At 53.8% G+C, this 11235-nt stretch overlaps 2 protein-coding genes across 2 annotated transcripts in view; one reads left to right on the top strand and one right to left on the bottom strand.

Moving 5' to 3' along the window:
• SMG9 (SMG9 nonsense mediated mRNA decay factor) overlaps window positions 1–448 on the top strand; it is a 26621-nt gene extending 26173 nt beyond the window's left edge. Inside the window, exon 16 of the transcript XR_008662545.1 lies at window positions 333–448. The gene's annotated coding sequence lies outside the window, so the exon portion shown is untranslated. The remainder of the gene's footprint in view (window positions 1–332) is intronic.
• On the bottom strand, window positions 299–3538 carry IRGC (immunity related GTPase cinema). Its single transcript, XM_055310823.1, has one exon. The coding sequence runs from the start codon at window positions 1892–1894 to the stop codon at window positions 299–301; it is 1596 nt and encodes a 531-aa protein (XP_055166798.1). The 5' UTR covers window positions 1895–3538.
• Window positions 3539–11235: the final 7697 nt, after the last annotated feature.

Here is an 11235-nt window from a genome sequence, read left to right on the forward strand (position 1 = left end):
AATGCCCCACAAATCTCCCTTGACTACCAGGGGGCCAGGGAGAGAGATCCCACCAAGGGGCCCTTGGTGCACCATCCATACCTCGAAGCTCTCCCCACCCAGATCAAGTCCCATCCGGGTTCAGTGTGTCCCCTCTTCAGCCCCTCCACACCTCCCCACCACAACCCCCACCAACCCTGCCAAGACAGCAAGCTCTGGTGCCCTCAGCACGCAGCACACATTTTCAATACACTGGCTTGGTTTAGTTGGTTTTGCTAAGGCTCGGTTTGTGGGTGAGGCAGGGGGTGGGGCTGCACGGTCACTTCTCTTCTGACAAGTCACGCTTCTTCCAGCTGTCGAGAATATACTTGAGGAGGAGGCCAAGCTTCCGGCGGGCCGAGAGCGGTGCTTCCTCACAGCCTCCCTCCCCAGATCCCCGCTTTTCCACACCATTGTCACCGGCTGCCTCCAGGCTGACCTCAGACTGGGGCTCGTCCTCCTCCAGGGCCTTGATGCGGACCCGCTGGGCATCTTCGGCCATTTCATTGAGGCAGCCCTGGAGCATGGTATAGACGGTGCCAAAGCTGATGCCACCGGCCACCAGCGTGCCAAACACAGGGATCCCCTTCTCAAAGGCACGGGCCACCCGCATGGCACCATCAGATGACTGTGAGTAGAGCCGCAGGACGGTTTCCGGCGAGACCTCATTGGCCAGCGGGGATCGGATGACGGAGCGCAGGTCCCCTGCCTGCTTGCCCACCTGCTCAGCCAGCTTGGCCAGCGAGTCGTCATCCAGGCCGAAGCTGCGGTGGTAGCCACGCAGCGAGCGGATGAGCAGAGCGTCGTCGTAGGCGGCCGCCAGCCCTGGCACGGGCAGGGCCTGGATGACGCCTGACACCAGGGCTGTCTTGAGCACTTGCTCCTGGAGCATGTCCTTCTTCTTCTGCAGGGCCTCCAGCGAGATATCGGGCAGTGAAAGCAGGCCAGCGTGGCGCCGGTGGGCAGGCAGGTCGTGCTCCCAGGTGGACATGAGCAGCGGAAAGTCGTAGCGGGCCGGCGAGAGGTTGGACACGAGGAAGATGCGCGGGTCGGTCATGCCGGCCACCCGCAGCCGCTCGGCGCAGTGGTCACGGATCTCCTGCAGGACGGCCGCCTCACTGAAGCCTGAGGGCCGCTGGGTACGGGTGGCCGCCAGGTCCTCGTCCACCTTGGTGCGCACAAAGTAGAACTTCTTGCCCTGCCGCAGGATCTCCGAGGCCAGGCGGGTCTCCACAGCCCCGCAGCGGCGGGGAGAGACCAGCAGGAAGAAGTCATAGCGGCCGAAGTCCACCTGCTTCAGGTACTTGTCAGCTGGACAGCCCGGAGAGCCAGCCCCCGGCAGATCCCACAGGGTCACATCTGGAAACTGTGGGTGTGGGTAGGGCGAGGGCTGCATTGTGGTCTCCACGACGCCGGTGAGGGCCGCGCCGGGGTCCTCCGCCCCCACACCACGGAGGGCGTTGATGAGGGAGGACTTGCCAGCACCCGACTCGCCTGTGACGCCCACCTCCAGGCGGATGCTCTGGGAGGAGGCCAGCAGCTCCTGGAGGCGGGAGGCCGCCTGGGGGATGTCGCCCGACTCAAAGGCGCTGCGCAGGGCCTCCAGCTCTTCCTTGGCCATGAGGATGGTGGTCTCCTCCTCCCCGGGCACTGCTCGCAACTTCGAAGTAGCCATGGTGACCAACGGTTCAGAGGGCGCAGGGTTTGGGGGAGAGTCACAGGACGCGTGGTCCTCAGCGTCTGCGGGGGCACAAGGGAGCCGTTCACTTCTTCTGGGCCTTGGCACAGGGTAGGAAGAGAGAGAGACACCAAGGATATAAGGGAAGTCTGTCCGGCACCTCACAGCCCAGTCCTTCTTAAAACAACCTGGGTACATCTTTGACACAAGGAAGGGGGCTCTAGAGTCCCACACGCCCAGGCTCCCATCCCATCCTTGCCACTGACTTGCTGTGTGGCCTGGGGGCAGAATTAAGTACCTCTCTGAGCCTGTTCCTCTGCGTAAAGGGCATGGTGACTGGCCTGCCTCCTGAGGTGCTCAGGAGTCCTCCGGGTAACAGTTTGATGGCAGCTTGTGACAGGGCCCCAGGCTCAAAAGGCTCAGCTCTTGGCTTAATGCTCTCCTGACACTGACGAAATTCTTAATGATATTTGAACCAGGGGCCCTGTGTTTTCATTTTGTACCAGGTTCCACAAATTTTGTACCCAGCCCTGCAAAGGAAAGGGCTTAAGCCCCGCACCAGGACCCAGGCAGAGTACACTGTGTCCTGCTACTGCTGTTGGGAGCAGCGGGAAGGGGTGATGAAAAGGACCCACACCCTGGAGCCAATCCTAGAGTTAAATCCTGGCTTCCCTACATACACACTGAGTGACCTGGGGCAAGTGACTTGAAATTCTCTGCCTTGTTCCTCTCATCTGTAAGATGAGGCCAGTAACTATGATAATAGCAAACCACCTCCAGTTGTTGAGAACTAAGTGAGTTGATACAGATAAAGCATTTGAAATAGTGCCTGGCCCACGGCAGGTGGTCTGTGTTATCTTATCCCTGTTAATATTCCTAGCTGTGTGACTTCAATCCCCTGCAGTCTCTGCGCCACAGGCAAGCAAGACCTGTAATGATTGTGAGCCCACCTATCTATCCCTAGGCCAGTATTCTGGGGTTCAGCTGGTGGAAGAAGCCTGGCATGAGGGGATGCCCAGACACTGAGAGTCCTCATTAAACACCCAGATCTGCCCTAGTTGCTAAACTCAGCTCATGCTAGGGATCACTGTCCCCATCAGACAGGGAGGGACTGAGACTCAGACTACACAAGTGATGTCCCTGCACAGAGGCCCAGCCAGGACTCAAACTCAGGTCCCCGGGCTCCCTCATCCCTCTGAAGAGCTGCCCTCTCTTCAGCTACATATATTTGCCTCCCTGCTTGTCTTCTCCCTCCTTGTCTGGGCTGTCCTCCTTCACCCCCCACAGAAATGTGTCCTTATTACATTATTCCCACCAGGTCTGTTCCCCCAACCTAGGTGGAGGCATTTCTCCCATGCTATGCCCACTCTCCCTACACCCTGTCCCCCTAAGCCATGTAAGGATATGGCCCAAGGATCGGAGAACAGGTGCTAGATAGAGTAGGTCCCAGCAGCCAGGGCCAGACAGGTCAGTGGGCCCTGGGGTGGGATTAGGGCTGAGGGAGCTAGGATTGACCCTGGAAGTCCCTACCTCCCTTCACCCACAAGCCCATCCAGACAGCTCTGCCCTCAGGGGACTTACCTGCCCTGCAGGCTCTCCCTCTCCCCTCACACTTTCCCCGCTGGTGGGGTCTCCTCCCTTAGCCCAAGGTCAGACCTGTTGCTAGGACCCATTATAATAGCAAGCAGCAGCTTATTGGTCAGCCAACCCTAATGCAATAATGTGACAGTGATGTCAGGGGGCGGGGTCCCATGGCAGGGCAGGGACCCCATCCCCCAGCTGCTGCTGGGCCCCCCCACCCCTGCTTGGTCACACTGGGCCCTCAGTCCCCCACAAGGGACTCAGAGAGATCTTTGTAACACCAAGAAGTTCACAACCTATCTGTGGTCTCCATCACCTGCAGGACAAAGTCCCAGCTCCTCAGCTGGCATCCAAGGGCCTGATGCTGCTCACCACCCACCCTCTAATTCTCCTTCTAGGGGACTGTTTCCCAAACAACTCATACATGTTCCCTTTGGGGCACCATCTACTCACCTACCACCCCGAGGTGTCCCATGCGTGCTCTGAGGGTGCCGGTTTGGCTTCACCAGCTGGGGAGAGGCCAGGTGTGAAACCACCACCACAGTCACTGCCACCATGCCTTGGCCAGGACTGGCACCCATGCAGCACAGCCCAGTGCCAGCACCACACCCCAATTCAGTATCTGGTATCTAGGCTCCCAGGTTCTGGCCTCTCCCTCCCCAGAGCTTTCACGTCCTCTCCTGCCCACTCTAGGGTGACAGCTTGGTCCCCTCTGTCCCTCTCCCGCCTCTGCCGCCTTACGACCACTGCAGGTGCCAGCACTGGGACAAACTGGGAGGCAATCTGAATGAGAAGAGAGCCTGAGGTGGGGTGGGGAAAGAAATACTCCAAGAAAACAGCAGAGGAAGAGTCCCGCCAGAAGACAGGGTGGACAAGAAACCACCTCAGAGGGACGCCTGGGTGGCTCAGTGGTTGAGCATCTGCCTTTGGCTCATGATCCTGGGGTCCTGAGATCAAGTCCCCACAGGAAGTCTGCTTCTCCCTCTGCCTGTGTCTCTGCCTATCTCTGTGTCTCTCAAAAATAAAATCTTTAAAAAAGAAAAACCACCTCTGACAGAAGCAGGAAGGGACCGGTCAGAGACACAGGTCACAGAGAGGATGAAAATGTACAGAGCCTGAGAGATGTGGGACCAAGGCGTGGAACTGAAGGTCAACAGATTTAAAAATAGTTGCAGACCTTCCCAGACACTGAGCACGTAGACCCGGACTCCTCCCCTAAAGTCACAGACGTGCACACCTGGCCCAAGAGGGAAGGTAGAGGCACAGACCCTCCGGTTATTTACAGAAAAGCCCAAGTCAGGCAGATATGCAGCCCACACACAGCCAGACACACACAGACCTGCAGACCAGCCACGAGAGACTCCATCACACGCAGGCAACATACGCGGGTCATGGCCCCTGGGGCCCCCTCACCAGTCCCAGCCCTCATGCATTCAGGCCCCCTCTCCTGATCCCCAGTGCTCAGCCAGCTATGAGTCGATGCTCCAGAAGTGCGGCAGCCCCAGGCTCTGCCCTCGGGGTCTCTAGGTCAGAGGGAGGGGACATGGTCACAGCCCCCCCGGGTGACTGAGGGCCGAGACAGGAGACAGCCGCTGGGCACCTGCAGAGATGCATCTGGCGCAGGAGGGCACACTGCCAGGGGCATTCCTACCAGCTCCTGAGAGCACCAGCCCAGGAGAGGCTGCTCCCTGGCCTGTCTGCCAGGCCTCCTCTTTCCTTGTCATTCATCACACATTCCGCACCTCTCCAGGCTCCATCCTGGGCTGGGTGCTGGAAACACAGCAATGACCAAGACAGCCCTGAGCTCTGTCCCTCCTGGGCTCCCAGTCCTGTGTGGGAGTCACATCCATCCACAGACAGTGACGACCCAGGACTGGAATAGGGGACCCCAGAGGGCTGTGGGAACACAGGGGGCAAATGACCCAACCTGGGGGGTCAGGGAGGGCTTCCTGGAAGAGAGGGCACCTGAGCTGCGATCTGTGAGCCTGGTGGCATGTTGGGGAGTTGTATCCCAGGCCATGGGACCACCTTGTGCAAAGACTGAGTTAACGGAGAGCTCTCATTCACCCAGTAATTTATATAGTTATTTGGTCATTCCCCAAATATTTGCTTAGACCTGACCCTAGGCCAGTCCCTGTAATGGTCCAGAGGTGTGAATCACACTCATCCCTGCCCTTCTAGACCTCAAGGCTGCTGGGGGCTGCTGACACAACCACACACAGGTCAGAGTGCTACTTACTGGATGTTTACAATGTACCAGGCACGGTGTGAATTCCATCAGATGAAGTAGCTCATTTAACTGGGACTAGAATTCTGTTCTCCCCACCTGTCATCCCCAGACAGACACAAACCCCAGGAGCTGAGACTGGAATAGGGAGGCAGACAGAGACAAATGAGATAAACACATTTATTCATTTCATTCTTTCCACAGATTCCCTGTATAATCAGATCTATGGTGCCACTGGATGTCAAATGCATCATTTTCTGTCCCACTAACAAGGGCAAAAATTGCTGCCAGTACATGTATGATACAACATTCCCTTATCACCTAAAATTTTTATTTTACACTTACTCTTTGTAAACTTGGAAAATACAGATTTTTTTTTTTATCATTTATCACTTGCATGTGTATCTAACTGGGAAAATACAAGGGAAATAAATTGGCGAAGATGTTCCTAACCACGGAGTCTGACTCTGTGGAATCGCTTCCTCCTCTGAGCACAGGATGCTTTCCGACACTCCACGTCCTGGTCCTCTGCGCCACCAGGAGCACTGATGAAGCTGTTAAAAGCAGCTCCATTATCACATCAAGGCAGTGACAGCTACGTCACAATGGCTGCCTGGCTGACAGTGATTGTAAGGTGCCATCAGCTGTGACTTTCCCGATTTCAGAATTGCTAAAATGTGGGGGCGGGCGGAGGAAGTGCACCTTAGAATCGGTGAAGGTGATTCCTGAGTGTCCACTGTGTGTCTGCCAGGCTGGGAATAGCAATAGAGACAGTGGGGTGGGGGCACTTCCTGCGGCATGTGCATGCTGTGTGCCAAGGACCCATTGGTTGATGTTTGGAGCCCAGCCGTGACCACAGGCAGCTCCAGCCCTGACCCCATAGGACTCAGAGTCCAGTGAGGGACACAGAATCCTCCTCTGACCCTGACGACCCACAGGGGTAAAGTAGGGATGGAGTCCCCAGACAAGCGTGAGAGCCAAGTGGGTGCCTGACCCAATGGGGGTTCGGGTAGAGTCAGTGAAGGCTCTTTGGAGAAAGTTCATTCACCAAACACACTTTCTGGGGACACCTACTGTGTGCCAGGCCCTGCTTTCCTCACGAAGCTCCAAGCACTCTACCTCCTCTTCTTCCTATTTCTTAATCTTATTTATTTAGTTATTTTTAAAGATTTCATTTATTTATTCATGAGAGACAGAGAGAGAGTGGCAGAGACACAGGCAGAGGAAGAAGCAGGCTCCATGCAGGGAGCCCGACATGGGACTCTGGGACTTGATCCTGGGGACTCCAGGATCACGCCCTGGGCTGAAGGTGGCACTAAACTGCTGAGCCACCTAGGGATCCCAGTCTTTTTTATTTAAATTCAATTAATTAACAGACTGTATTATTAGTTTCAGAGGTAGAGGTCGGTAGTTAGTCTTATAGAACACCCAGTGCTCATCACATCACGTGCCCTCCTCGATGCCCATCACCCAGTTACCCCCTCCCCACATTCTCTCCCCTCCAGCGACCCTCAGTTTGTTTTCTAGAGTTGAGAGTCTCTTCTGGTTTGTTTCCCTCTCTGATTCCATCTTGTTTTATTTTTGCCTCTCTTCCCCTGGATCAAAAGACTTAGAGAATTTCCATGAGGTGCTGTTGAGGTAGAAAAGCAAGATGCAGAGTGCTGTAGCTAATGTCCTATTAAAGACTAAAAAACCCTTATACCAACATGCATGTGTATATGTGTACGTATCTACACAGATACTGATATCAATGCATGCATAAGTGTGTCCCTATATGTATTTATGCATCAAACGTCTAGATGGGATTATTTGACTTCAGGGAATAACAGGAAGACCTACGGGAGGCTGTTAGTATGAAATCCCGGGGCGGGGGGTGGGGGGTGCCTCTGGGCAGAGTCTACAGGGAGAAAAGAGAGAGAGGAGGGAAAAGCAAAGGGGGGAAAATTCAAAGCAGGTACATTTGTAGCAAAAGTACAAGTACGGTGTTGTTCAGGGTAGCACTTATCTCAGGAGAGGAAAGGCATTTGGTCAGTGAAGGGGCCACGGGGGATTACAGCTGTTTTGATGTTTCCTGTCAGCTGAGCGGTGAGAGACACTGCTTACTCTTTGTTTTTGTATGTCCTAAGTAATTTGTAATAAATTTTAGAAACTTGAGTAATGTACTCACATTGGTGCCCTTACAGAAAAGCAGGAATATACAATAAAATTGAACTCTCAAAAAACAAAATTGAACTCTGCCTGGGCTAACCTCCTCCCACTCACCCCGACCCACCCTCTCTGGACTCCAGGGTCACAGTCATCAGATGGCTGATGCTGCCTGCAAGCATTTCCTGAGCACCTCTGTGGGCTCCCAGCTCAGCTGAGGTGGATCACGTCCTGACCCCATCCCCTGGGCCTCCAATCTCACAGAAACATCTCCTTCCTTCCTCATCACCCCAGGCTCCTCTGCACCCCCACCTTACAGCAGACATTCTCCAGACAGGAGGGCTTCCTGGGGAGCAGAAAGAGAGGGGCTTCTGAAGGCACACACCCATCTGGGCTGTGTAGCCCCAAGGGCGCTCCCCTTCCCCAACGATAGTAGATAAAGGCTGTTATTTACTTGTATCAAACTCTGATTTCTGTGCACTTATGGTCCTCACCCAAGGTCACAAAACTAATAACTGGCAAAGCTGGCATTTGATCCCACAGAGACTGGTACCAGAGACCACACTCTTCTTTTATTTTAGAGAGCAAGAGGGAGGGAGGGGAGCATACGAGCAAGGGGGAGGGGCAGAGGCAGAGGGAGAGGGAATCTCAAGCAGGCTCCACGCTGAGCATTGGGGGCTCAATCTCATGATTTGGAGATCATGATGTGAGCAGAAATCAAGTCATATGCTTAACAGACTGAGCCACCCAGGCACCCCCAGAGTCCACACTCTTAACCACCATCCCTCTCTGATGTGACTCCCATCTGCATATCAAAGTAGGCAGTTTTCTTTTTTAAAGATTTTATTTATTTATTTGAGAGAGAGCATGAGAGAGAGCTTGCAAGCTGGGGCGGAGCGGTAGAGGGAGAAGCAGACTCCCCACTGAGCAGGGAGGCCAATGTGGGACTTGATCACAGGACCCTGGGATCACGACCTGAGCCAAAAGCAGACGCTCAGCCACTGAGCCAGCCAGGGGCCCCTGATAAGATTTTTCTATGAAGACTGGAGAAGAACACCACAGTCCTGGGGGTGAGGGGAGCTCTCCCCTGAAGGCCAGGACATTCCAGGGCCTTCTGCTAATGGACAGGGATGGGGGCAGGTCAAGGAAGCTCTCAGCTGCTTTATTTTAGACCGTCCTCCCTCCCAGGAAGGACACGTAATGCAGAGGTCATGTGTGCAGGCTCTGATGCACAGTGAGGTATTTCTGGGTAAAATGTGATGTCTGGGATTTGTTTTAAAACTTCTCAGCACAAAGCGGAAGGAAGGGAGGAGGGGGTAGGAGTGGGAAAGGAAGGGAGGGAGGGTGGAGGGTAGAAGGAAGAGAAAACAGACAGGAGGAAGAAAAGAGGAAGGAAGATATGGAGGAGAGGAGGGAGGACAGGGGAAGAAGAAGGGAAAGGATATAAGTTGCAGAATATGGGGAATTCATGATGTGGGGGCAGGAGCGGCAGAAGGGGCATAGATAGCTAAAGGATCATTATACTGTTTGCTCTGCTCTTGTGTGTGTTGCAGCTTTTCCTCCATGTTTAACAGGAGGAAAAGTTTATCTTCTAGAATCAGGCTAATCCCACGGCTGCTACTTACTAGCACTTTCTCCCATGAGCCTCAGTTGTCTCTTTCACACACATGAACAAATAATAGTACAGCTGCCGTGATGAGTAACACCCTCGGAGGTGACTGCTTCCGTCTGTTGAAAGTTGAGGATGTGCCAAGCCTTATGCTTGACACACCTTATAGTAATGGGAGGTCAAACTCTTACTGCCTCCATCTTCCAAGTGGGAATGCAGAGCTCTCACAGATGTTACGAGGCTCTTCCAAGGCCACACAACAGATCACTTGTGAAGCCACACTACAAACCCAGGTCTGAGTCCAGAGATCTGAACCAGACTCTGTCTAGAGCAGCTGTTTGAGATATGTGGCTCTACCCCCACACCCCCCCCCCCACATCTGCCTTCCCTTTCCTCTGTGATCTCTGTGCTAGGCAGCATGGGCCAGGTGATGCCACGGGAACAAATAGCGCAACGTATTGGTGGCTTACAACAACCACTCACACAGCATGTCCCCTGTGGGTGAGGCTGATAGACTCTGCGGACAGTCCCTAGAAGGACTGGGCCCGGTGACTCTTCAGTCTACAAAAATCATGAGCCACAGATGAGTCCCGCTACTTGATGGGTGACTCCGAGGTGGGGACTCAGAGGTCCCTTATCTGCAAAATGACAGTCTACAAGGCCTACGTCACAGGGCATGAAATAAGATGAATAATCTGAAACCCCAACATGGTGCTTACCACTAGTAGTACTTCCTTCCCTTTTTCCTCTCAGCAGGGCTACGAACTAATGTTTGTGTCTCCCCAAAATTCATATGTTGAAGCCATGGCCCCTCGATGTGATGGCATTTGGAAGTGGAGTCTCTGAGAAATAATTTAGAAGAGGGCATGAGTGTGGGGCCTCATGATGGGATTAGCATCCTTAGACGAAAGGAGGAGGGACCAGAAGGAGCTCCCCATCTCTGCCACATGAGGACACAGCAAGAAAGCATCCATCCGGGGGTCACCTGGGTGGCTCAGTGGTTGAGCGTCTGCTTTCAGCTCAGGTCATGATCCTGGGGTCCCGGGATCGAGTCCCACATCGGTCTCCCCACAGGGAGTCTGCTCCTCCCTCTGCCTGTGTCTCTGCCTCTCTCTGTGTGTCTCATGAATAAATAAATAAAATGTGAAAGAAAGAAGAAAAGAAAGAAAGAAAGAAAGAAAGAAAGAAAGAAAGAAAGAAAGAAAGAAAGAAAGAAAGAAGAAAGAAAGAAAGAAGAAAGAAAGAAAGAAAGAAAGAAAGAAAGAAAGAAAGAAAGAAAGAAAGAATCCATCTGGAAACCAGGAGGAGGGTCCTCACCAGAACCCAACCGCACTGCACTTCCAACCTCCAGAATTATGAGAAAATGTCTGTGGTGTAAGTCACCGAGTCCGTGGTGTGTGCTATGGCAGCCCGAGCTAAGACCAGAAGCATCCTAACAATTGCCACTCTCTGAATGCTTATCACCTGCTAAGCACTGTATGTCTACATTCACTTTTTCAGGAACAATTACAGCTACCAGTTTGCAGATGAGAAAACCCGGCATGAGAGAGAGGAGGGGTCCTGCCCGATGTCATTGCCTGTCGTCCCTCAGTTCCATATCCACCCCTCTCTGCCCTGAAATGCTGAGGCTGGGAGTTTGAAAACTACATTTCCCTGGACTCCTTTCCCACCTGACTTCTGCAAAGAGGAAGCACTCCAGGTCAGAGGGTAAAATGTGCCTCCTCCACCTCTGCTTCTGGCAGCATCCATGGGACCGGCTGTGGTGCTTCCTGTTTGGCCCCAGCCCCAGCCGCACCACCTGGGTGGCTCAGTCAGTCAAGAGGCCAGCTCTTGATTTCAGCTCAGGTCGTGATCTTGGTGTGGTGAGATAGAGCCCCGAGTTCCAGCTCCACACTCAACGGGGAGTCTGCTGGGGATTCTCTGCCTCTCTTCTGCCCCTCCCCCTGCTTGTGGGCTTTCTCTCCCTCTAAAATAAAT

This window comes from Nyctereutes procyonoides, unplaced genomic scaffold (assembly GCF_905146905.1).
Source record: "Nyctereutes procyonoides isolate TBG_1078 unplaced genomic scaffold, NYPRO_anot_genome, whole genome shotgun sequence".
Lineage (NCBI taxonomy): Eukaryota > Metazoa > Chordata > Mammalia > Carnivora > Canidae > Nyctereutes > Nyctereutes procyonoides.